Source organism: Bos indicus, chromosome 3 (assembly GCF_029378745.1).
Source record: "Bos indicus isolate NIAB-ARS_2022 breed Sahiwal x Tharparkar chromosome 3, NIAB-ARS_B.indTharparkar_mat_pri_1.0, whole genome shotgun sequence".
Classification (NCBI taxonomy): domain Eukaryota; kingdom Metazoa; phylum Chordata; class Mammalia; order Artiodactyla; family Bovidae; genus Bos; species Bos indicus.
Window position 1 is genome coordinate 105457773 of NC_091762.1, and position 27127 is coordinate 105484899.

General features: G+C 45.7%; 1 protein-coding gene across 3 annotated transcripts in view; it reads right to left on the bottom strand.

Annotated features, from left to right (window-relative positions):
• CTPS1 (CTP synthase 1) overlaps positions 1 to 27127 on the bottom strand; it is a 31471-nt gene that overhangs the window by 1035 nt on the left and 3309 nt on the right. For all 3 annotated transcript variants that reach the window (XM_019957722.2, XM_019957724.2, XM_070786760.1), the window contains 17 exons: positions 26615 to 26793; positions 24397 to 24567; positions 22031 to 22131; positions 21128 to 21244; positions 18113 to 18196; positions 17552 to 17632; positions 13759 to 13910; positions 12197 to 12329; positions 9392 to 9480; positions 8183 to 8277; positions 7448 to 7510; positions 5161 to 5204; positions 3914 to 4010; positions 2707 to 2762; positions 2512 to 2608; positions 1822 to 1966; positions 1144 to 1235 (listed from right to left, as the gene is read on the bottom strand). In XM_019957722.2, the coding sequence (XP_019813281.1) occupies positions 1151 to 1235; positions 1822 to 1966; positions 2512 to 2608; positions 2707 to 2762; positions 3914 to 4010; positions 5161 to 5204; positions 7448 to 7510; positions 8183 to 8277; positions 9392 to 9480; positions 12197 to 12329; positions 13759 to 13910; positions 17552 to 17632; positions 18113 to 18196; positions 21128 to 21244; positions 22031 to 22131; positions 24397 to 24567; positions 26615 to 26780 (1776 nt within the window). In that variant the 5' untranslated portion in view covers positions 26781 to 26793 and the 3' untranslated portion in view covers positions 1144 to 1150. The remainder of the gene's footprint in view (positions 1 to 1143; positions 1236 to 1821; positions 1967 to 2511; positions 2609 to 2706; positions 2763 to 3913; positions 4011 to 5160; positions 5205 to 7447; positions 7511 to 8182; positions 8278 to 9391; positions 9481 to 12196; positions 12330 to 13758; positions 13911 to 17551; positions 17633 to 18112; positions 18197 to 21127; positions 21245 to 22030; positions 22132 to 24396; positions 24568 to 26614; positions 26794 to 27127) is intronic.

Consider the following 27127-nt stretch of genomic DNA (forward strand, 5'->3'; position numbering starts at 1 on the left):
ATTTGGGATTCCTACAGAAGCACATGGACTCCACCTCTGCCCCAACACAAGCAGCGTTTTGCACCGCGCCAGTCTCCCCATGGTGCCACTCACAGGGGATCTCCACTTGGGGAGGCAGGCAGAAACTCCATGTAACTGACCAAGTATCTGCCCCTGTACCGTTAACAAAGGTTCCTTTCTTTCCAGGGCAGTAACTATCTGGTGAAGATTAATGAATACATGAGTGCTAAATGCTCACCTGGCAGAGAAGGCAACCAACTACCCCCCACCCCCACCCCCGATTCGGACCTCCTTCTCGCGCCTGCCCACGTGGCTACGGTCATCACAGGCCAAGCGGCTGCTCAGCACGACCGCATGCCCAAGAGACCACACTGCCAGTGGAGAGGTCCCCTGGTGGGAAAGGCAAAGTGTGCAGGATTCGGGGAGGCCGCCCTCCCATGCCTGAGGCAGGACCTCAGCTTCCCTGTGGTGGGACCCCCTGCACACCCATGGTTCTCCTTTAGACCCCCCAGACACCCGGCTGACACCCCAGCCCCCTTCTGAGCAGGTATTTCTGCCGAGCGTTCACGCAGTTAGCTTCATGGGATTTTAGACAATTCTCGGCAGCTGCCCACAGCTACTACACTTTATAAACTTTCCAACTGGTCACAAAAGACAAACATTCCAAGTTTGTCCAATAACTGCTCTGATTTTAATGGACTTCCAGAATAAGCAAGCAACACAAAAGTGCTGTATGTATTGGTTTTAAAGCACTTTCTGGTGAAAACTTGAGGGTCTGCAGAAATGACAGCATGTTGTCACACCTGTCACCTCCTTCAAGATCTCCAAGTTTATGGCTACATGAAATAACATGGCTCTAAGAATCCAGTTCCCCCAGGTTAGGTCAGATTGGCACCTGAAAGCAGCAATCAGCAAGACAACAATTGCCCTGTGCCTGGTGTCACCCCAGTGGAGTCCCCAGAGCAGGGTGGGTAGATGTACTCTAACTGGGGGGCCGGGTCCTCACCCATTTGATGCCCACCATGATCTGACCACTTACATCCTCTGGCAGATACAATCTTTCAACACTGAACTTTCATGATGCTCTTAGGATTCTGGTGTCACCACCATTTAAAAGAAAACAAGTTTCAAAGTATCACTTACGTTACCATCAGTCATGGTTTATTGAAGGAAACTTCAGTTCAGTGATTTCAGAGTCAGGGGAGCTGCTTCCACTTCTGTCACTGTAGGTGTCCCTGTAGAATTCAGATGGTTTATTCATCGGCTTCCACCAAACACTCGCTTTACTTCCCTGATTCTGCAGCCACCACAGCACCCACAAAGGGATGCTTGCTCACAGCAGAAATCAAAGACATTATATATTTAGCAGAAAGCTGCAGAGGGATTTTCTTCTTGTTATGAAAGACATACATTCGCTTTATATCTCAGTCATGATGGTTAGGGACCCACCAAGACAGGGTTGTTCCCAACCAACACAGCAGTGGCACATGAAATCCCCCCGGGCTGTGGCCGAGGCAACCCCTCAACCTCCCCGTGAAAAAAACACAGTTCTCCACAGGCCACAGGGCCGAGATGGGATCCTGGAGCCCAGGTGCTGCAGAGGGGGGACATGGCCTCCATGCCGGGGGGTAAGGCCAGGGGTGGCACAAAAGCAGCCTGAGAAAACCCCAGGGAAGAAGAGGATGCTTGTGTGTCAGCATGAGAAGTAGGGTCCCAGCAAGGCTCCCCAGTCCTGTGGCTTTGCTCATCACCGATGGCGTGGGGACGGCTCTCTGTAAGCAATCAGTGACCTCCCAAGGGACTAGGGGAGCGCGACCTCACCTGGGCGAGAGCCTGCAGCCTTTCTGGAGGTAATGTGGGAGCCTCCCCACGGAGGCTAGGAGGAGACCAAAGTACGGTGGGGAAGGCTTGATAGGTCTGGACAGAAACTCAGGGTGATACTGCACTCCGACGAAAAAGGGATGATCTGAAACAGAAGTGCAGAAGAGCCAGCTTCACCGTGTGTCCGCAGAACGTGTGGAAGATGGAAAAAAAATCTCGAATGATCCACGTTTCTGCAGACCCTAAAATGATCTGAAAACAACTTATCTGGAGCCTGGGTAGAGGCAATCACAAAGCACGGGAGATATGATGCCCTCCACCTGCAGACGAAGGTGACCCCTCCTCTCCAGGTTCTGCCACCCGATCCTCACCCCCACACCCCAGCTCCCTGATTGGAACAGGATTGAGTCCTGCAGGTCACGTGAGATTAGACTCTGGTACCAAGTTCGAGCTCTCATTCTGGAGAACGAGGACCTGAAGCCAGAGGTCAAGCAGCTGCCTAAGGAAGGCCTTGGTGGGAGGCTGAGTCCCCCAGGGCTCCAGAACCTTGTCCCCAAGAGCCCTCCCCTCCCCAGGTGGCACGGCTGCCTGATCTGGTGAGGTCAAGGGCAACAATTTATATTACTGTGTCTTTCCCACATGCCAAGAAAACCTAAGTTTCCCACTAAACACAACCGCCCGAGCAAGCACCTTCCAACTCCACAATTTCCATTCTCTCTCCTTCAACATCTTGGCCAACGAACTTCAAGCCTTGCTCCTCCAAACACTTTTTCAAGACTGGATTCACCTGTGAAGCATGAAGAACAGTTTTGCTGGGCTCTCAGCTGTGTTTCCAGAGTAACAGAAAGGAGAAAATGTCAAAGGTCACAGAGCTCACATCCTCACCTCAAACCTGTGGCGGTGCCTCTCTTCCAGGTAATCTGGATCTCCGTAGAGTTTCCCTGGGGAAAACCCACGTGACATGAAGGACCCTGATTTCACAAAGGCGTCTATTCACACCACATCCTCCCGCCCAGGTTACCTATTCTCATCTACACGGCCAGGCCCTTTGAAGGTTATTTCTGTGACTTTGCTGCCAATCCCCACTGCCTGCTCTAGCAGCACAATTCAGATGAATTCTTCGGCTTTTGATTCTTTGCAACCAAGAAAAACTAACAGAAATGGACTTTCACCACCATCCCTCACACGTGACTACAGCGACACCAGGGTTAAGTCAGAGCCACTAAGGTCACCCAGCGCCTGCTGTTCCCTGGGAACAAGAGTGGCATTTGCCAACAGGTGGATTCCCAGAGCCAAGTGAGACCCCCAAACCACAGGACCTTAAAGCCAGAGGACTGGATGACCACCTACTCAAGTGACTCAAATTACGCTGCCTCCAAACCCCAGACAGATGTATAGGTGCTCTGCCAACAATGGCAGAGTTTTCCCAGTGGAAGAAGAAGCAAATCCAATCCAGTAATTCTTAAATATCTTAAATTTCCCCTAAATCTTTAGCATATGTTAGTTATTGCTGTTGTTTGTCACTAAGTCATGTCTGACTCTGCAACCCCACGTAGCCAGCCAGGCTCCTCTGTCCATGGGATTTTCCAGGCAAGAATACTGGAGTGGGTTGCCATTTCCTTCTCCAAGGGATCCTCCAGACCCAGGGACTGAACCCACATCTCTTGCACTGATAGGCACAACCTTTACCACTAAGCCACCAGGGAAGTTCATGTTATGTTAGCACGTCTAGAATAAAATCTATTTAGGTTGAGCCAGGTGAAACTGCCATTTCTGTAAGACAAGTGCTCGACATCTGCCATTTAAGTGCTCGACATCAGCAGTTTTATCCACTTTGACCTAATAAGACAGGAAAGTAAAACTGCCATGGATTTCCCCTAAGCGACTCATTCTGATGAGTGATCCACACCCAAAGTTCCCCCAGATCCCCAGCTGTACTGCCTGTGACCTACGAGCATGGTGCTAACTTAGGCTATGTCACTGGGAAAGAAGTAAAGAACTTCCAAAGTAAGAACAAAGCTGTAAATGCCGGCCTGGCTATAGAACCAGGACATGCATCCGGCAGGCTGGGCTGGAGGGAGGCCGCTCTTACTCATGACGGAGTTCTTGGTCTGGAACAGAGTTCTCCTCTTGCCCAGCCGCATGGTTCCACCCATCTGGCCAGGGTTGTGTTCCGGCATGTCTATGACCTGGAGATGTTCCAAAAACAAACATGTGCTACCAAACCCTGACAGACCGCCCGCACTGAGTGAAGAGAGCCTGCGAGAAGGTCCAGCCTTTCCTTAGAAGAGATTATTGTCAGAGGAAAATGTCTCCTGACGGCCATTCTTAAACCTTCTGGGTAAGCATCTCACCCTTCAGCCTGTCCTCCTGAGTCGCAGGACTGGACATTGCTGACCCCTGCCCTGGCCATTCCTGCCCTGGTACTTTGGACCCCAAGGGCCTGTTCTAATAAAGACTGACACAGTAGCGTGGATACGAGACCAGACATGTTATCACACGTCTCCTTCACTAGACTGACAGCTGTTTGAAGGAAAGGGATGCTCTTATAAGGCTGGCCAGGAACGGGGAGGAGCTTGGTGAAAGTCTGCGGGACTGAGAGGACCTTTTCTGGGCTCCCCCACCTCCCCGAGGTTCCACGTCTCAAAACCTTTGTTCTTTTCTCCCTGAGGTCTGATTATCAGCAAAGTTCAATTTCAGGTAAACAAAACACATACTAATGCTGTTTAAGTACCCTGAGGTCAAGAGTCTTGTCCATCCTGTTTATCACAACATCCTTGATATCAAACAGGCCCGTCACGCCTGGGCTGGGGATTCGGTGATGAATGAAGGCACTGTCTGCCCTCCATGAGCCACATTCCTCTGATGGGAGATTTAACACGAGGAATGCCGGCCTCCTGGGGCTTGGGCCCAAGTCAAACAATCAGTCCTAAGTTCCAGCAGTTCTTTACTAAGGCGGCCATCTCCCAGGGTTGCTGGGGATTGTGATACAAAGAAGTGAGCAAGTGCCTGGTATGTAATAAGTGCCCAATAAGTGTTTCATGTCAATATTGTTCTAGAGTGTTCCTGAGAATTACTTAATCAGGAACCCCTACTGCCACCCCCAGCTGGCTGAAGTGGCACCTGTCTTAAAAACTTCCTGCGGCTAACTGGGAAGAGCAGTGAGAAACCACACGATGGAAACAGGAAGTTCTTCCTTCCTAGCTGGGACATCTGCAAGCCCAGGTGCTCAGGGTTCTCCAGAATGAACCCAGTGGTCTCATTTCCCATCTCCAGCCCTCAATCACACTCATAACATCCCTTCCACACCCTTCCAGATGCTCCAGACACAGGACTCACCACGGGATGATTGGTGTTGGGGTCAAACTCTGTAGAATTGGCATCTGAAAAACCAAAATACTTTTGTTACAAAAATAGTTACAACCAAACAGATTATTTAACAGTTTCATTCCTAAGCTCTAAGTCACAAATTCCCTCCTCAGCTTATTCAGTGACCAGAACCAAAACCAGGGATAACATTTTCAAGACACAAGGGCACTCAACAGACAAAGCTGAATTGTTCCCCATTGTATCTGTAACGCTCTGGGAAGTCAAGCTGTACAAAATGGCGAAATCAAATCAATGGCATAACCTGATAATCTTTACTTAGATAGTACATCCTTTTGATGGCTCTTAGACTGTCTCTCTTTTTCCACCTTTTGTTTCAGACTGTATCTCTCTCCCAGTCTCTCTCTTTGATGTGCAAATACAGTTTCTTCTACGTTTCTTTCATCCTCAGCATCTTACACATTGTACTACCCAACTGCCCGACTCAAGAGCTAAATCAAAAATTAACTAATTTCAAAACCCAAATATCCTTTCTATCCTTTACTGAATTTACCATCTGACTATAAGGGAAAGCACTGAAGACTAAAACAGAAAGAACCTGGCACCGTCTGTCTGCTTGCTCTTTCTGTGCATCATGCGAGGTTTCATCCTCCTCCGGGGCCTAACCTGGGGCCAGGTCTCAGATGCAGGGAAGCTCATCTCCAGGTCACCCACCCACCTGGGGACCCCAGTGGGTGCAGCAGCAGGAGGTGATGGCTGTGCAGGGGTTCAGGGCGCCCGAGGGCCACCTCGAGTCGTAGGTGGTAGGACAGAGCTCAGAAGCCAGCACCAGGGCCGCGCTACCTACAGAACTGAGCTGCTGCCTCCTCAGGTTCCCGTGAAAATCTGTGACATGACCTAACAGTGAGCTGGCCACTGGGAACCCCTCGTATTTGGTAAAGCCAGGCTGGGTTCTATTCCTCAGGTAACTTTGCTGATTCTGCTTAGAACATATACAGGTCCGGTGGCCGCGATGGGGTCACTGTGCCCCAGGATTCACACCACGTGTGGTCCCCTCCCCCCTCCAATGATGGCTCAGCCATGGGACTCCTGGTAAGGGCCTACACAGCGGGCTTGTCATTTCGGGAGCCAGGTGGTCGCCACGCCCTGAGGAAGCTCGGCTGAACTGGTGGACAATGAGACTGTCCCTCTACCTCTGCCGGGCAGAGGCGAAAGTGGGGCAGGCTGAGTTCAGACACACCACACACTGAGCAGAAAACCACACACTGAGTCCACTCAGACCACAGAACACTGAGAAACAGGAAACCACCGCTGGAAGCCACTGAGCTGCTGGTGGTCTGGAAGCAGCAGTGCAGTCAGCGGGCACCGAGCCAACACTGGCGAGTGTTTCCTACTGCCAGGCACTGTGCTGGGACCATCTACAGGTATCATTTCATTCAGCTCCTACAACCAAGTGAAGCGGGTTACCGCTACTACCTCCATTTTACAGAAGAGACAGAGGTTCAGAAAGGCTAAGATCACTCACAGTGATAAAGGGACTTCCCTGGTAACCCAGTGGTTAAGACTCCACACTCCCAGTGCAGGGGGCCCGGTTCTGATCCCTGGTCAGGGAACTAGATCCCACACACTGCAACTAAAGATCCCGCTTGCGGCAACTAAGACCCAGAGGGCGTGCATGACTGCTCAGTCCTATCCGACTCTCTTGCGACCCCATGGACTGTAGCCCCCGAGGCTCCTCTGTCCATGGGATTTTCCAGGCAAGAATACTAGAGTGGGTTGCCATTTCCTCCTCCAGGGGATCTCCCTGACCCAGGGATCAAATCTGCATCTCCCACATTGGCAGGTGGGTTCTTTACCACTGAGTCACCTGGGAATTCCCTAAGACCTGGAGCAGCCAAATAAATTAAAAAAAAAGAAAAAAAAGAAAGGCAAAATTTGAGGCCAGGTCTAATCAACTCCAGAGCCCAAGTTCATAATATTTGCACAGGCTCACACTGGCCAGAGTTAGTTTCCTTGCCGTGCACCAGTTCAGGGTCCACAGCCATGGTGACGGGAGTGTGGGCATCTCCAGAGAAAGGCGCAAGGGCAGAGGCGAGCGGTTCACCATGCTTCCTCCTCCAGTGGCTAGTGGTTCCCCTGGAGGAGGGCAGAGTGTTTTCTGTTGATACATTCAGCTGTTTCCCTTCGCTGTGGCTGTGAGATACTGGGAAACCAAGCCTGGCCTCCAGGGCCCCCACCACCCAACAGGCACCAGGAACATTCCAGTGAGAATTTTACACATTTTTAAGTAGACACTTACCTTGCCATCCCAGCACATTTCTTGAAAATTCAACCACTGCCAACTGCATTCCTAAGCACACACCTTCCAGATGGAGGGAAAGCAAATGAAACTTCATTGAAAAGGGAGTCCCCACACTTCCAACCCGCCTACGTGGACTCGGCATCCTGACTGTTCACAGAATTCCAATGACAAACTCTCATCATTTTCTGCTATAAACATGCAACCCCCTGCTATGTTTTATCTGTAACAGATTTCAAACATGGGGTTTAAGTGTATAGGAAGATTTCAGGTTTTAGAGTCATGTGATCTTAGACATAAATAATATTCTCTTCGGTACTTTAAAATTCAAGTTTTCTTATCCTCTCTCATTAAGTTCCCACTTAAAATGGATCATGCTGAATATGACTGAAATTTACAGGATGCATCCAAAATCACTCTGCCCAATCAGACAGCTGGTGTTCCAAACAAGGATTTGAAACCCAGTCTCACATGTCCTGCCAAACAGCTGGTTTCAGTAAATGGACAAGATTTCCTAATTGCTATTTCATTCTCTCAGAAGTCCATAACAATGACATGGAGCTCAAGTTTAAAAGGTTCATTTTAAAGAGGAGTTTAAATTTCTCAAAAACAGAACCCAAAGGCTTCTTCTGCTTGAGCTGCTATCTGGAGAGACAGGATTTATGTTTGACTTTGATAATCTCTGTTTATTTACAGGCCCACGGGGCACTTTTTCTTATCTTTCCTACTCCTTACCCAAAAAAGGCTTCTTCTGTTTCCGAGCCCAGGAGATGGCTTGGATTTTTCCTTCAGTCCCTCGGACACCAAATCCTCCTGGAACCAGCACGCCACTGTGCAAGAGAGCACACCACAGGCAGCCCCTTTCCACCAAGTCCAGCTCCCAGAAACCACCCGAGGAGTCACCTCCAAGACACTGACGCCCCGAAGTCACTCCAGCTCTGAGGACTGTGATTTCAATCCTGCCCATGACTTGTAGAAACACTATGGACTTGGAAAATGCACAGAAAAGCATCCACTCTCCTTCTTAGTAACATCAAGAAAATGCTTATAACCAGGAAAAAAAGATGGCATACGTAACTGTAATACCACTACTGCGCAGTATTTGTCCCAGGCAGGGATTCTTCCCTAAGTCTGCAATATTTTTTGTTTGTTTGTTTACCCCTTAGCTCGCCAAGTAGGAAGGGGGCCTTTCCTGGTCAGTCAGCGCCACACTAACTATAGCTGTATGGCTCTGTAACATTCAACTTATCTAGGGAACCAGAAATTCTTACTGATTTTTTTACTGTTAATATTAGATAATAGCTGCCAGGGGAAAAAAAAAAAAACCTATTTATGAAATCCTACTGATGAGTCCTCATCAAATGGTCTGAAGGAAAAACCTTTTATAAGCCTCATCCAGAGAATCCCCTGGTGATCTAGTGCTTAGGATTTAGCACTTCCACTGCTATGGCCTGGGTTCAACCCTTGGCTGGGGAACTGAGCTCCTATAAGACTTGAGGCACCAGAGAGGATTTATCTCATCTAAAGATGCATACAGTAAATATTATCAGTGAACTCAGAACTAGTTTGCTTCATATTAATTAAACTAATAAGCTGTGGAACTTCCTTGATGGTCCAGTGGTTAACACTTCACCTTCCAATGCAGGGGGTACAGGTTTGATCCCTGGTCAGGGAGCCAAGATCCCCACATGCCTTGTGGCCAAAACACCAAAACATAAAAACAGCCATATTGTAACAGATTCCACAAACACTTTAAAATGGTCCACATCAAAAATATCTTTTTAAAAAACTGATAAGCTATATTTTTGTGAGGCTTCGGTCCTCCAGGGTCAATAATTAAAAGACATTTAAACAATCAGATTATCTACCACCACAAGAGAGCACACACTGCATTCATTAAGACACACTTCAAACCCCTGAAAGCAAAGGTCGAGTTCTGCTTACTGAGCACTACAGAGCTTCTGCCAGGCCTCGTGGTAGCGCACTGGGTCTTCCTGCAAGGTGCTGGGCTCCAGGTCCGTGGAATCTATGTACTGGGGGCGGTCAGAGTGGAGAGAAAAGAAGCAGGCTCATGACTCCTGAGCACGTTCTTTCCTGATCTCTAAACAACATGAACAGCACTCCATCTTTCTTAATTTTAAAATAAAGTTTAAAAATAACTTTCATGTATTCATACTAATCTTTTAAAGATAAACTTTAGCATCTTTCTTATATTTTAGAATATGAGTTTCCTTCTCAAATCATTAAGCTTTGGCTCTCCATCTATACTCAGTCGAGTGGTGCAGACCCTGAAGTGTCCCCTCTGTTTAAGACATCTCCTCCAGTCCATCTCCCCTCCCAGGGGGCTTCTCATTCTCCTCGATTGTGCTGAAGTATAACTTACATACAATGAAACACAAGCATTTTAAGTGTGGACTTGCATTGAGTTTTGTCCCCTGCAAAGGAGTGACTCCTACCTTGATTAAGATATAGAAAGTTCCCCATGATTCCCTCTGCCCCCCTGCAAACAACGTCCTTCCTGCCTCCAGCTCCACACAATCCTGGGTCTATGTTCTGTCACCACTGGGTCTGCCTCCTCTAGAACTTCAGACAGATGGAACTATGCACTAGGTAGCCTTCCATTTCTCAGATTCATCATGGTGTGGTGTATCACCACGGACTTGATTCCTCTCTACTACTGGGTACTTTTGTACTGTAGGAATACACCACATGATAATGTTTATCCACCGACTCATCCTGGACATTCGGGCTGTTCCCAGATTTTAGCTGTTATGACTAACTGGTCCGTTTGTATAAAAATACATTCTTTTGGTGGACATGTTTTCACTTCTCTTGAGTAAATATCTAGGAGCGGGATGGCTGGGTCACACAGAAGGCATGTGTTTACCTTCATGTGAAACCGCCAGACTCTTTTCTCGAGCAACTGCACCAGTTTACATCCCCACGTCGTCACCGCCACGCTTAGCCACTTCGGTGGGTGCGTGTTGGTACCTCACTGAGACTTAATTTGCATTTATCTCCCTGACAACTAAAGGCATTCAGCCTCTTTTCATGTATATCACGTGTGTCTTCTATGGAAGTGTCTGTTCAAATCTTCTGCCCACTTTTTTATTACCTTGCTCATCTTCCTGCTCCTTCCTGCCCAATACCCTGTGGTGACTTCCCTGAACCTGGGGGCAAAAACCAGGAGTGGCCCAGTCGATACATTTCATGGCTAGGCCCTCGCCAGCCTCTCTCCAGACACCCTCCAATTCACACTTCTCCCATCCACTGAGCTCCCAACCATCCCACACCTCCAAGTCCTTGGATAAATGCTATCTGCTCTTGGGAATGCCCTTCCCTGTGACCTTATCTATCTTCCCAGACCTGCCCACAGACCCCTCCTCACGTATCTACCAAGGCAGGATCTCCCCTCTTCTGCATGTTCCCTTCAAACCTGAGAGACCTCACTGACTCAGACACCCTTCTCAGCCTCCACAATCTAACACATGATTGGCACAGGGTACCTCCAAGGAGATAAAATGAATCAATGACTGAAAACACTAGTGAAAAAATAAGGCTAGGCAAGGTAAGGAGATCCCACAATTCTTAAAGCACATAGAACAGCTCCTCCTCTAGGAACCTGCTCACCAGCTGAAAGCAGCTTCACTTTCATCCTGAGAAACCAGTGGAAAGCAGGAAGCCAACCCAAGTGCCAAGGGCGAGGTCAGCTCCCCAGGGCCGTCAGCTCTGTGCCTAGTCAGCCCCTCAGCACTGAGCTCCAACTTCACTTCTAATTTCCGACCCCTCCTGAAAAGTTCTATGTGGGAGATACTTTGCTGGGGAAAAAAAGTATAAAGGGACAAGTGGAAGGTTTTCAGGAAGAGCTGACCCATATAGTACTTCCTCTACCCTAGACACACTCCCAAGCACTTCACATGATCTCACTCAATTCTTATAAAAAGAACTCTGTGACAAAGGCACCATCACTAATCCTTTTCAAAGATGGGGAAACCAGGACTTCCTTGGTGGTCCAGTGGTTAAGAATCCACTCTGCCATTCAGGGGACACAGGTTCGATCCCTGGTCAGGTAACTAACATCTCACGTGCCTCAAAGCAGCTAAGCCTGCACACCCCAAATAGAAAGTTTGCACACCATAAGGAGGATCCTGAGTGATGCAACTAAGACCATATATTTTTTAAATAAAGATGGCAAAACTAAGGCCCAAAGAGAGCTAAGTAACCTGCCCAGGGTCACACAGACTCTGCGGCTTTGCCACTAGGCTCTGGAAGACCTGCCCTGAACCTTGCTTGACCCTCCGCCACCTCTAGGAGATGGGCAGGGGCTGTGCCCTGACATGCCAGCAGCTCAGCTTCTGCCTGGCTTATCCCAGAGAACACGGTAAGCACTGTTCACCAGGCACTGCCCATGCTCCAGGCACCAGTCTCCACTCACCGAGTGGAGACAAGTCACTGAGAAACCTCCTGGCTCCATGGGGTGGACACTGGACAGATGCCAGCAACTATGCCACATGCTTGGCCACTAGGACTCCTCACCACTGGAGTCACCTGATGTTCAGATCCAGGTGTCCATCCTCTTGGCTTCTACTCTGACCACATCACCCCATATTTCCTAAAAATGCTCTACTGTGCTCTCCCAGCCAGGAGTCGACCACAGATCTTTTTGATTTCTAAAAAGAAATTCTGAGCTCCAAAAATACAAAGCAGGTGTCCATGCCACACCACACTGCACCTGCATTCCCCGCTCACCTTGATTTCCAGTTTGTGGTTGATGGCCAGTGCAGAATGCTCCAGAGCTTTAATGACAGAAGCGTACGAGTCTGAGAACTTGGTGTATTTTCCCACGAGGGCAATGGAGCAGGTCTCCAGCAAGCGATCATATCTATCACACAAAGGTCAAGAAATATCAAATTACTCAGGCCATATGTACCTCCATGAGATGAAAATCACTATTTAAAGAGGGGAAAAAAAAAAGTCTGAGAAAAATATGATAGGAGCAACTACTGTCTGAGTTCTATGTACAGAACAGTAAAGACAAAGCAAGCTTCAGATCAACATGGCAGGCTTTGTAAAGAAAGTAAGATTTTGGAACCCGCCTCCAAGAGATGGCTTCAAAATCTACTCCAAATTTTTTTAATGAAAAGATTAACAAACACAGACAATTCACAAGAGTTATGTGATGAAGGGAACAGTCCAATTATTGGCATCCACACAATAGTCCATACTCATTAAAGTTTTTTTCATTATAAAGTATAATCAGTAACACAAAAAAGCTTATAATATTTTATGAAAGATCGTAAAACCGTGTGCTATTTTTGTGGCCACATAATGATATACAAGCAAATGGACATAGACTGAAAGGGAAAAATGTCAAAATGAAAATGAGGATGGCTGAGCAATGGCAGGCGCGCTCCCTCCGCAAATGCCGATTAGTGCTGTCGGGGTGACTCTGCGGCCGCAGCAGCGCACGCCCAGGGCTCGGCGGCGCGGGGTCAAGGTCCGTCACGTGCTGGGTAAGCATCTCAGAGTGAGGGGGCAAACAGGGTGGTGGGCCAGTCCCCAGACTGATGAGCTGTGACAGCAGCAGTAAGAACAGACAGGACAGGACCTCCAGCCCACAGAGCGACCCACTGCGGCAGGCATGGACAGGACCTCCAGCCCAGAGCGACCCACAGCGGCAGGCAGGGGAGGTTCTTAAAACACTGTTTCAACCCCCTGCCTTCCTGTTTTTAGTTTGATTCAGATCTTGAGCAGCTTCATGCAACTGTATTTATTTTTGATGACAGACACCCAGCTAAAGCTTTTCTTCTGCCTGATAATATCACTGGCAGCTGAATGATTTGAAAAATCCTTTTCCTCTGACATGAAAAATAAGAATCCAAATTCAGTGACAAAAAGAAAGGAAGAAAGAAAAGACTGGACATCCTTGCTGATCCTTTTGTGGTGTGGGGTGGGCACGTTCCCAAACACAGCTCAGATGCCTGGGAGCACCCAGGAGTGCTCCAGCCATGTCCCGCCATCCGTGTGGGCCTCAGATACCAGTGCTAGCCCATCACCACAAGCAGGCCTGTTTGCACGGGAGACAAGGGGACAGCTGTGTCATCTGTGACCTGAGCCAGCTCTATCAGGACTTCCTCATCCATGATGCAGCTACGCAAGGGCTGGCCAAGATCCTTTCTTCACACCCCTTACCACGAAGGCCTTTCCAATGTGAGCTGATACCACATAAGAAAGAGCTGAATTCCCTGAGCTTCCACCAAAAAAGAGGAAAAATAAGGCTGAAACCCCCAGGTCCTTATTAAGAAGCAAACCTGTCGGCCATCTCTTTCCACTTCATCAGCATTTTTCGTGGCTGCCTCTCAATAGGAAGGTCAAGTCTCCGGAGGAAATAATCTACAACCCCCTGCTCCTCTAACAATAAGGGGACTCGGTAGATGGACGAGACATCATGGACACAGATCACCTGTTTAAAAATGAGCAAAGTTAATTCATGAAAAGGAACAAAAACTGAGCCGACAGCTCCCACCAGGCATTATGACCTTGGGAAAATACAGTCTCCCAGCAGGTATTATCGGAGAAGGCAATGGCACCCCCCTCCAGTACTCTTGCCTGGAAAAATCCCATGGATGGAGGAGCCTGGTAGGCTGCACTCCATGGGGTCGCTAAGGGCACAACTGAGCGACTTTACTTTCACTTTTCACTTTTATGCATTGGAGAAGGAAATGGCAACCCACTCCAGTATTCTTGCCTGGGGAATCACAGGGACAGAAGAGCCTAGTGGTCTGCCGTCTATGGGGTCACACAGAGTCGGACACAACTGAAGTGACTTAGCAGCAGCAGCAGCAGGTATTATGACCTTGGGAACATAACTGTTCTAAATTTGAAAAACACAGAAAAGGTCAACTTTCTAAAAAATATAAATTAAGAAGAACAGATAATGGCTAATCTTCTATGAACATGGGTGCAAACGTCCTCAAGAATTCATAAACAAAACCACAAATTAGTTTTTAAAAAAATCATGTCCAGGTAGCAAATGTCCGAAGATCAATGGTTTTAAAAATTGGCTTTCATTGGAATCACTCCCAAGTGAGCTTTTAAAAATTCAAAGGCCCATGCAGCACTGCACACCACTTGAATTTAACAGTAGAATTCACTACAGGAATAGATTAAAAGGCGGGGGGATCACCTTGGTGGATCCAAATTTAATACAAATTCATAATAAAAATTCTTAGTAAATTGAGGAAAATGTAAAAATATAAAAAACCCACAGCAAATACCATTTGGCTTGATATTTAATGTCACTTAATACGTAAAGTCTGAAAGAGGCCAACCTGGCCACTATCATTATTTCTATTCAATATATTAGAGATATGAGACATTACAATTAGATAAGAAAAAATGTATATGAATTGGAAAATAAGAAACTATTGCCACTAATTGCATATAACATTGCTTATTCATAAAAACCAAGCGAACTTACAGGCAAACAATCAGAACTAATAAGTTTAGTAAGCTTGCTAAGCTTGAGATCAACGGGCAAAAGTCAACAGGGTTTCCTATGTGTGTATGTGTGTTAGCCACTCAGTCGTGTCAGACTCTGTGACCCCATGGGCTGCAGCCTGCCAGGCTCCTCTGTCCATGGAATTCTCCAAGCAAGAATACTGGAGTGGGTAGCCGTTCCCTTCTCCAGGGTATTTTCCCGACCGAGGAATCAAACCCATGTCTCCTGCGCTGCAGGTGGGTTTTTTACCATTGAGCCACCAGGGAAGCCCCCTACATAGGTCATATCTAATCAGGAAATTAAATTTTTTAACAATATGTCATTCACATAGTAATAAAAATTATGAATACCTATAAATAAATCTAAAACACAATTCACAAAGATAAAAAGTCTATAAACCACCTTCACAAAGAAAATTAGATTACTGATCTTTCAACAAACGGAGTTGGAACAGCTAGACAGCTCCATGCAAAAAAGATGAGTTCCAAATTTTACTGAAGTTACTATCCATAAAAATTAACTTACAACGAATCCTAGACCTATGTACATGTTACGACCTAAAATTATACAACTTTTAGAAAACACAGAACATCTTCATGACCTTGATTAAGCAGAGTTCTTAGATATGACACTAAAAGCACAATCTATAAAGAAAATAACTGATAAACTGGGAGTTCATCAAAAATATAAAAGCTTTTATGCTCCCAAAGACACCATTAAGAAAATGAAAAGACATATACCTGAAACTAACATGACACTGTAAATCAATTGTACTTCGATTAAAAAAGGAAAAATAAAATGAAAAGACAAACCGCAAGCTGAGAAAAAAATATGCAAATGATGTATCTGATAAAAGACCTGCACTCGAAATATATAAAGAACTCCTAAAACTCAGTAAGAAAATTAAAAGACAGGCAAAAAATGTGAAGGTCTAATTTAAATACAGAAACTCCTGTCACATTTTTAATAGTGACTAATTTCAGCAAAGTTCTAAGATGAAAAGAGAGGAGGGGGAAAAAAATCTGTATTTTTAAATTACATGCAACCCTGGCTCCCAACATGAGCTGTGTGATGGAATTTGCTTCATATGTACACTTCTGCTTCTCAACAGTTGTGAATTTTTTTAAAGTCCCCTATATAAGGAACTTTCCTTTACATTTTTAATAAAATGCCACAGTTCAGATGGTAAAGAAAATGCCTGCAATGCAGGAGAGCCAGGTTCAATCCCTAGGCCAGAAGATCTCCTGGAGAAGGGAATGGCTTACCCACTCTGGTATCCTTGCCTGGAGAATCCCATGGACAGAGGAACCTGGCGGGCTACAGTCCATGGGGTTACATACAGTTGGACACGACTGAGTGACTAACACTTCCAATTTTAATAATAACCTATTCTATTATAGAATTGAATTACCTTGGCTTGCAGGGACAGAAATACAAAAAATAACTGAAGTGCATGAAAAAAGGCTGTTTATACCAATCAAAGTATTCTGATGTTCCACACACTTAGTATGAAACAGAATCCCTCAGATGGAGCTCCTGGCTCAGGCATCAACCCAGGAACAATGATCTCCAGCCTCCGGCTGCTCCCACACCCTGAAGCACAAGCCGTCGTGGACTGGAGAGGACCGCTGCCTCTAATGGACAAAGGCTTTCCTCTGCTTCATTGGCTCTAATGCCAGCACAGTTACTTTCGTTTTTTCATATTCACTTTCCATACTCCTAGAAGTCTTGTAAATGGATTTCTCTTATTTTAACCCTGTTGCTTCACTCATTCCTCTCTAGGCCAGCTGGGCTCCTCTGATTCTCAAACAACCTAGTAATAGAACAAACCATCCATACCCCGACCGTAAGTTCCTTGACCTCAACTTCCTTCTGCTCTAAGTCAGCCAAACCTGACCAGAGTTACAATCCCAACTCACCACCCCTGGAATTTCCGTACCATGCACTTGAGATATATCAGCTTCCAAAATGTTGAATTTCCTGTACCATAGGTATCTGCCATTAGCACAAGTAACAAAAAAAGACTTAAAAATGTCTAGAGCCTCCAACACTTAGACAGCAGGCTCCAGGAATATAAAGTTGAATAAAGTGATCCTTGCCCTCAAAAAGCTCAGTCTGTGAGGGGAGACACACACAGACAAAACGAACACACACACACACACACACACACGGGAACAGATACACACAAACACAATAAGGGGCAATGACAGGCTCACCAGCAGGACCTGTGAGACACACAGGTCACCCAGAGTTTTGAGGAGGTTTGGAAGGTAAAGCTTCTCAGACAATACCATGTCCTAGTTGGGCTCCGAAGGATGTGGAGGAATGGGAGATTGTCAGGCCTATTTCCAGGGAGGGGAACACCTGCTGGGCATGGCTGGAGCAAACCATAGGAGTTGGGACAGACAGGACAGGTAAAGGATATTTGGGGAACCACAGGGATAAGGTGATGGAAAATTATAGGGCCTGTGGGTGTCAGTTCTTCTAGGGAACAGTCTCCTGTCTCAAATTATGGAATAGCAATAAGCCTCATGAAACTGGTTAAGAGACTAGGATAATTAGAAGCAAAAAACGGTTTATGAGAAGATGAAATTTCTACTTACTTGTTCAGGTTCCACATGGCAGAACATCGATATTTTCTCTTTCACTGACGTGTCAAGAGGATTTGAGCACCGGCACACAACCTAGACACGTGGAGAGACAGAAGGGGTTACAAAGTTGGGTTTTTCTCCGGACTGAAATTAAAGTAGACACCACATTGTTACACTGGATGAAAATGTCAACTCCTAGCACAATGCACAGAAACTGTAAAAATGTTACCTGTTTTCAAAACTTCCTAAATCCCAAGTTGGACAAATGTGCAAGAGCAGTAGGACAAATTGACAGAGAGATTAATGAGCTGACTGGCGTTTCCTTCAACCACTGCTCTTGGGCAGGAGGAAAAGGAGAATGAATGACTGCATAGCAGGAGAAGACACAACTTCACACATGCCAGGTAGGGAAATTTTTGCAAACCACATCCCAGTTCAAAGCACTGACTCTATTTGGCCACTGTCGGCTAACTACACGCAGGCCAAGAAAACAAAGGTTTTCGCTTTCATGAAGGCCAGATCTTAATTAGACAGACAAGATCACACTGAAACCAGGTAACCAGGAAATCTTACCAGATCTGGGGAAAGCCCAAGCCCTCTGAGTTCCCGAACACTGTTCTGGGTGGGTTTAGTCTTCTGTTCCCCTGTTGAACTTGGCTATTTTACAGGAGGAAAAAAAAAAAAAGTTAGTTACTCTGTGATAAGGGACTTTCAAGTATGACTTTTCTCCCAACCTCTTTTAATACGTAAATAGATAATTTGACCATTTACCTAAACTCCCATCTAGTTTTCAGATTGTCAAGGTTACACCCATGCATGTTTTACAGTAAAAGAGTCATTTAAGGTTTGTCCAAAGAGCAGTAGCACCAGTCCTATCTATCCCTTCGCCTTTCCAAACCCGAGAGACAGCTGCTCTTCCACTTTTTTCTTTAAATTGGAGTATACATGATTTTTCTGGTGGCTCAGCGGTAAAGAATCCGCCTGCCAGTGCAGGAATGTGGATTTGATCTCTGGGTCGGGAAGATCCCCTGGAGAAGGGAATGGCTACCCACTCCAGTATTCCTGCCTGGGAAATCCCACGGACAGAGGAGCCTGGCCAGCTACAGCCCATGGGGTCGCAAAGAGCTGGACATGACTGAGCGACCAAAACAACAATAGCTGATTTACAGTGTTGTGTTAGTTTCAAGTGCACAGCAAAGTGACTCAGATATATCCTTATACATACATAACTATATACATATATATACATATGTGTGTGTACACACATACATACATGTATACTTTTTCAGATTCTTTCCCATTGTAATTACGAGATATATAATGTAGCTCCCTATGCCGTACAGTAGGTCCTTCACCCTTGAATGAGCCTCCTCCTATGCTTTACACTGCTATTTCTTGACATTTTGAGGCGTTTTCTACTGATTTCCCTTTTGGATCAGGAACCCACTCTTTTCACTTCCCTGCCCCTATTACATGTACCTGCCTTGTGTCTGCAGCCCCCATCTCTGTAGACACTGTGCAAATTAATCCACGTGCCATGACTTTTCCAATGATTTGGCTTCGTTGGTTGGTTTTTTGGTTTTATTTTGTGGATATGCTGAGTTTTCTACATACTAAATTATTCTCCTCTAGCAGATATATTTGTTGGGTATATAATTCTAAGTTAGAAGTCATTTTCCCTGAAAATTTTTAAGGAAACAGCTTCACTATCTTTTACCTTTCAGGACTGCTATTGAGAACTCTAATGCCATAGTGATTCTCGATTTTCCTCTTTAGAGATTTTTAGAATTTCTGCACCATTATTTCAAAATGTCACAACTATGTCCCTTGGTGGGGGGTCATTTTTCATTTAATAGGCTGGGCATTAACTAGGCCCTCCAATCTAGAAACTCCTATCTGGAAATTTCCTTGAATTCTTTAGATCAGGAGTCAGAAAAATTTTCCTATAAAAGGCCAGACAATAAATATTTTAGGTTTTGTAGGCCACACAGTCTCTGTCACAACTACTCAACTCTGATGTTTTAACACAAATGGGCACGGCTGTTCTATTTTCAGAAACAGAAGGTGGGCTGATTGGTTCACATTACACATGCCTCTCCATTTCTCCTATTTTTTAAAAACCTCATTATTTGGATCAGAAGTCCCAGACCAACCTCTAAGTCCCTTGCCTTTTCTCTCCTGATCTTCCTGCTCTACTTTATAGGGTATTTCCTTAGCCTTCTCTCTCCTAAATTTTCATTCTTGCTATTTAATTTCTAATTTCCGAGAATTCTTTCCTGTGCTTTGAATGTTCTCTTCTTAACATATCCGGCTCCATTTAATGGATGCAGTTTATTTCCTCTTAATTCTGAGGATATTAATGAGATGTTGCTTTTTCTTTTTCTGATGGTTCCTTTTCCTACCCCTGCAGAGCCTCAATTTCCTCTAAGTTAATTTTCTTCTGTTGTTTTGGTCTCTTGCATGCTTGATGCTTTCTCCAAATGCCTTGTGATCACTGGCTGCCAGCTCACTATAAAAGCTAACCGAAAGTTCTGTGAGTAGGTGGGCTTGTCCACCAGGGTCCTAGCTGTGGGGATCTGACTGGTCTGTTTTCACCGGGAGCCTCTGAAGGCAGTGTGTTTTCTCCTGGGTTAGTCACATACCCCAAGAATCCTATAATCTCTTACAGACAGTCCCTGCCTGACTATGAAAGTGTGAAAGTGAAATCACTCAGTTGTGTCCGACTCTTTGCGACCCCATGGACTATACAGTCCATGGAATTCTCCAGGCCAGAATACTGGAATGGGTAGCCTTTCCCATCTCCAGAGGACCTTCCAACCCAGGGTTCAAACCCAGGTCTCCCGCATTGCAGGCGGATTCTTTACCAGCTGAGCCACAAGGGAAGCCTGGCTATGATGATCTGCAAACCCAGTAGCAGAAGAAGGCAGGGTGTCTCCACAACACAAAATTACACTGTCCCTAGTGTCTACTCATCCAGAAAAAGCCTAGTCCTCTGCCAAGGCAAGAGAGGACTGATGCCCAACTGTGCACATTAGATAGGGAATGCCAGAGTCTAAGTGCTTCCGAAATAGCAATTATAACGAGCCCCACGTCACCCCGAGGCGCCCAGGGCTGCCCATTCCCGAGTCTTCACGGCTCTGCAGGGTGAGCAGGCTTGCTCTCTGCTTTCCCTGCTGCCAGCTTAGGATCCAGCTCTCCCAGGTCTGCCCGGCTCGTTTCTACTAGGCCATCTGCTTTCTGTCCTCCTAATTTCTTGTTACTACTGACTCCACTCAGAGGATTCATCTTTGTGAATTTTTGTCTTAAAAAGGAATTCCCTTTACTCCAGTTGCCGTATAGTTTCACCATGTACTAGAGACAAATGGACCTGTGCAACCTACTGTCTACAACTGCAAATTACCCTGATCAATTTTTCAAATGTTTTCCATTTGACCTTTGCAAAAATATGATTATAATAATTTAAAGTTCACAAAGAAGTGTGTATATTCCCTGTTTCCTGCACCTCAAATATTTGAAACAGATAAGGAGTGAAAACCACCCTTTTCTCCCTCTTCTCCGTCCCCCAAAGTGAAGCCCTAAATGCCTTACCTGCGGCACGAGGCTGACATGAATATTACAGAAGTTCTCTCTTTTGACCTTGAACTGGAATTGACGGAAGGCCTCAATAAAGGGCATGCTTTCTATATCTCCTACTGTCCCACCGAGCTAGAATGACAAAGTTAATTTAGAGGTGAAACACGACATCTTCTTGTGGTTTAGTTTCCTAACAATTGCACTGTGTCATCTCAATTATCACTAACAACATAATACAGATGCCCTGGATCCAACAAACGTCAGTTAACAAGAAGCAGACGTTTCTCTCTACTAAAAGATCCCTTTCTGATAGGCTCACCATTCCCCAAGGTTATTACGGATCTTTCCACATCATTTCAAGGAAAAGGTCAGGTAAACGATGCCCTAAGGAATTTTATTTGTCTGAAGAGTCACAAAGCAAAGAACCTGAGATCTGACTACTTAGCCATAAATAACTTCTGTATTATAATAAAAACCACTTATAAACAAACTGCTGGAGTCTCCTGTTTTCACAGGAATGCTGAGATCTAACAGCTGGGACCCGCAAAGCAGGAGCACAGAAAGTGAAACCAAAAGAGGCTCAGGAAGGAACATTCCTGCTGGTGGAAACAGAAGGTTGGATCACCTGATTTTCTCAAGAGACAAAGGAAAATGTGTCATACCACTCTTACTGGTACAAGCCATACTAAGCAAGTGTATAAATGCTGGAAGAAGAAGGCGTGAATGAAGTATCGCTTTTGATGGTGGGGCCACTCCACATGACCGTGACGGTGCCCTCACCTGCCACGCTGCCCTTGGGAGGGTCAAGGGCTTCACTGGCAATTGGCTTATCAGTAGCTGGTGGCTGACTAAAGAGGAGAAAATGTACACCCGGTCACATGCACGGGTACCACGGAGTGCCACAGAGACTCAACAAACCTCGATAACACACACTTGAGGTTCCAGACCATCTTCGTCCACAGGTATTAAGGCCTGTCTCATTACCCACTCCTGGATTGCATCTGTGATGTGCGGGACCACTGAGGAAGAGAAAAGACCTGCGTGACTTGCACATCCCATGGGCATTAACTGAGGCAAACATACTTTCTGTGACAACAAACCACAGAGCAGCAGGGGCGTATAACAGTATCAGTGAGACCCCTCTTGAATGCCCTTAACAAATCACACTCCCCTGGCCTCCCTTCCAGATTTCCCAGTTGTGACTGGAAGCCCTGCAGGAGAGCAGGACCTCGAGGGGCAACCGAGCCACCTGGGAGCGGCGGCCCCAGTGCAGAACCTAACCTGGTTCCACCACCACTGCGCGGCGGCCACCCCGACCGCTTATGGCTGGGGAGGCACATCACACGCACCCTTTTCCAAGGCCAAGAGGACCCCAGGACCCAGACCCATCAGTTTCCAGCTTACTGAAGGGTAGACAACCTGCCGCAGAGGTGGGAGAGCGCAGCAGGGTGGCTGGGGCACAGCATCTGGGGCCAGAACGTCTGGATTCAAATCTCAGGTCCTCCACTCATTAGGTGTGGCTCTTTGGGCAACACGCCTAACTATTCCTAAGTCCAATCTCCCTATCCGTGAACTGGAGCTAAGAGTTTCTCCTTCCTAAGGTCGTGGAAATGTCACCAGAGTGCCCTGGGGAGCTGGTTGGCAGAGCCCTCGCAGACAGTGTTCGCCCTCACCAGCCACAGCTCGGCACTTTTTAAATCACAGTCCTGGGGCTCAGAAGGCCAGTTCCAACAGAGCAGAGATTACTGTTTAACCCACTATGTATATAACCCGCAGTGCCTCCAGCACAGGATATGATGTAGTTCACTCACAGCAGCCAAAGTGATCTTTTAAAAATACAAGTCAGAGTTCATTTCTCCCAGGCTTACACTCTTGAACGGCCTTCCAGACTCTGCATAAAAGGTGACCTCCATGCCGTGGCTCTTCGGGAGGCCCCATGGAACCTGGGTGCAACCCACCTCTCCCCTGTACCTTGGTCTCAGTGCAGAAAGTCTCCCTCGCGGTACCTAACCAGGCCCACTGCCACCGGGGGTCTCTGTCTGTGCTGAGCCCCCTCCTTCCCTTCCCAGGGCTAGCTTCTCAGCTCACTAGCCCCCTCCTTGGAGGCTTTTCCTGATCACCGGTCCTGATCCCTTTCCCCACCACTCTCTCCTCACTCTATTTAGTTCCCTCTTAGCTCCTACCAGGCATTTCACTTCATCTGTTTGTTTTTTCCTCTCCCATGTAACCCTGTGTAACTCCATGAGGACAATGGCCTCCCTGGTCTTGTTCACCATTTACTCCCAGCACCAGTGAGCAACTGACCGTATTGAGCACTGAAGAAATCGCTGATGAGTGAATAAATGAATGAAGACATCAGGGGCCTAGAACAGCAAACTGTATGATAAAGATCACTGCAGCTCCTAATCAACCCTGTCCTGTGTGTTGAGAACTCGGAGACATACTCCACTGACTCAGCTCCTTTAATTCTGCCAACAACCTAAATAGGTAGGCACTGTTATTAACCTCATTTCACAGAAAAGGAAGTTAAGACTTCAAAGAGCGGAAGTGATCTGCCAGGGCTCACAAAGCTGGTAAGTGGCAGAGCTAAGACCTACACATGACCCCCCAGCCCAGAACCCGGCCAGGGTGGCCCCAGGGCAGAGCCAGCTGTCATCGCAACCCTTCGTTCTCAGTCCAGTAAAGTCCAAAGTCAAAAGCAGATTTTCTCTCGTGACTCAGATGAAAGTCACTCTTCAACAACCCCCCACATTTGGATTTATGCCATTATAGCAGACCAGTGGTTTTCCAACCACACCTTTTAAGTAGCATGAGTCTCAAACGATCAGTGTGCAAAGACGCGAGTGATGTTGTACTGGTGAATGCTCAGGCAGACCAGAGACCCGCTTCTCAAACTCCCTCCAGCCCATGACCAACCCAAAGGCCAATGGACATGACGGGAGTCCTTCTCCTTCTCACTGTCTATACACAGAACATTCCAGATGCACGACACACACTGTCTGGCTTACTGCCCTCATCTAGTTGCCTTCATCACTTCACACTCATCACTATGCAAAAACAACAGCTCTCTGACTCAAACCACACAGCTGGACTGTCAGCTTCAATATCATTCATAGAGAGGCGGGAGCCCACTCAAAAAATAACTTGAATTTTCAACTGAAGATATATTTCAATCACAATACTTGATGCTTTCATGCTGAAATTGCATAAAAGGTACATTTTTATACACAAACGAAATTAAACTGGTTAAGATTTTTAAACATTGAAGGCAAATCCTATATTACCTTGGACGGTTTTCCCCAAATAATCTCCTTTGCGTTCCTTGTTAATGACGTACTGATAGATCTTGCCAGTGGTCAGATTATTGTCCTTGGTGAGGCGGATATCAAGGAAACGTTCATAGTTACCCAGGTCAAGGTCAACTTCCCCACCATCATCCAGCACAAAAACCTCACCTGCAGTGAACAGTGGAAACCATTAGGACGCGTGAGAGATACCTACACCGTGGCACACACTGAGTCCCCACATATAAACACCTGAACAGACCGATGTTTGCATTAACTTGACAAGAAGCAGGGAAATTTATTTTAGAAAAGTAAATATAACATGAAAGAAAAATCACCCCCCATTCTGCAAAAGGTTAACTCCATACTTCCCGTCTACCTCCAAACCCAGTCTGAATCAGAAGAGTCTGCTGTGAAACAGCATGGAATGAACAGAAGGAAGCTACGGCCATGCAAGACACAGGGGACTCTATATGCTATGGCATCCATCACCCAAACAAAAAGAACGTTCGACAAAGTCTCCTACTTGAGCAGAGAAAGATTTAAATGTGATAAAAGTAGGATTTGATCCAAAAAGTTAAACATAGTCTAGTCATGCTGATTATAAAAACTGACTTCTGGGCCACGTTTTAGTCCAAAACAAAAGTGCAAAATTGCTCAAGTTTCCTCCTATTCTTTTGTTTAACACGCATGCCTTGATGTGCCATTACAATTTTTGCCCTAAATGGGGCCTTCCAACCATCACAATGGGAAACGAGCTCAAAAATAGGAAAGTAAAAACTGGCCTTGCTTCTCCCTCATCCTCTGCTCTCAAGAATTCTGAAATATTGCTTCAATTTTTCCATCTTTTCCTGACACAAAGATTTTGCTCTGATGACATTTATTGATTTTTACCTCTTATTAGAAAGTAGGAGTATGAAAACAATTTAAAAACTGAAGAATTTTTTTTCCTTAACATGTCTTAACAGTACATCTACCCCCAATTTCAAGTAATTACTCTCTTACATAATTCAGACAGTTACCACACAGGAGGTAATCAGCAATAGCAAAGAAGTAAAGTGCTGTATTCCTACCCTATCTTAATGGTTTTGACTTTTCACTCACTTCAAAAGATGCTTGTTCTTATCCAAACTCTGTAAGCAAAACAGAATCTCAAGCATAGAGATGATCCAACTTCAACATCTATCTGTGGCCTGAATCCCTACAAAATGGTCCTTTGGTCTCTGAACATTTCAACCAAAGGGAACACACAAATTCTTGAAGTTGTCACCCCACTCTTGGAGAGCATTTGCTATTAGTAAGATCGTATATTGGGCCAAAATCCATGTTCTTGCAACTTCTATCAACCCATCCTATTCCTAAAGATTGGAGCCACAGAGAATAAACACAATCCCTCTTCTCAAATATTCAAAAAGTTACGATGTCATCAGATATCTTTTTCCAAGAGAAGAGACAAACTTTCATTCGGCCACCTAAAATATCATTTCTATCACAGAAACCACAAAACTCTAATGACTCCATTGCCTCTTAAGATTTCTGCTTCCAGAATACATTTGAATCAGTTCTAATGAGGTGGATGAAACTGGAGCCTATTATACAGAGTGAAGTAAGCCAGAAGGAAAAACATAAATACAGTATACTAATGCATATATATGGAATTTAGAAAGATGGTAACAATAACCCTGTGTACGAGACAGCAAAAGAGACACTGATGTATAGAACAGTCTTATGAACTCTGTGGGAGAGGGAGAGGGTGGGAAGATTTGGGAGAATGACATTGAAACATGTAAAATATCATGTAAGAAACGAGTTGCCAGTCCAGGTTCGATGCACGATACTGGATGCTTGGGGCTAGTGCACTGGGACGACCCAGAGGGATGGTATGGGGAGGGAGGAGGGAGGAGGGTTTAGGATGGGGAACACATGTATACCTGTGGTGGATTCATTTTGATATTTGGCAAAACTAATACAATTATGTAAAGTTTAAAAATAAAATAAAATTTAAAAAAATAAAAAATAAAATTAAATTTAAAAAAAAGATTTCTGCTTCCTTTATGTCAGGGTGAGAAAACCATCACTCTGCTCTGCCAAGGACTCTTCTCAGGAGGCGGGAAATGGAGGTTATGCAAAGCAAAACACACACAATTTCCAAGAGCTGACATTTTCTTTCACATATTACATAATTATTATTTCTAAAAAAGAAATGCATTTTGCTTACCATGCTCATAAGGAGAGAATGTGCCAGCATCAATGTTAATATACGGGTCAATTTTAATGGAGGTCACATGTAAACCACATGACTTAAGTATCGTGCCCACGCTGCTGGCGATGATTCCTTTTCCAATTCCTGATATGACACCGCCAGTAACTAGAATGTACTTCATTTTACTTGTTGACCTGAGAGGAAGAAAAAAACATACCTCAAGAAATCAAACTGATGTGGGCTGAAATGCCAGCTCTGCCATTTACTAGCTAAGAAGCCTCTAGGAGTCTCAGTTTCCCTATCTGCCATGTGACTTTGGAATGTTGTTATGTGGGATCCCAGCAAATGTTTCTTGGATCACTGGATGGCTTTAGTCAAATATGAATTGGAAAATAACTGCTAATTAAATAATGCCACTTTGGTTTAAAGCTTTGACAGCTAACAACCTTGTTGTTTAGTCGCTAAGTCGTGTTCAACTCTTTGCGACCCCATGGACAGTAGCCTGCCAAGCTCCCCTGTCCATGGAAT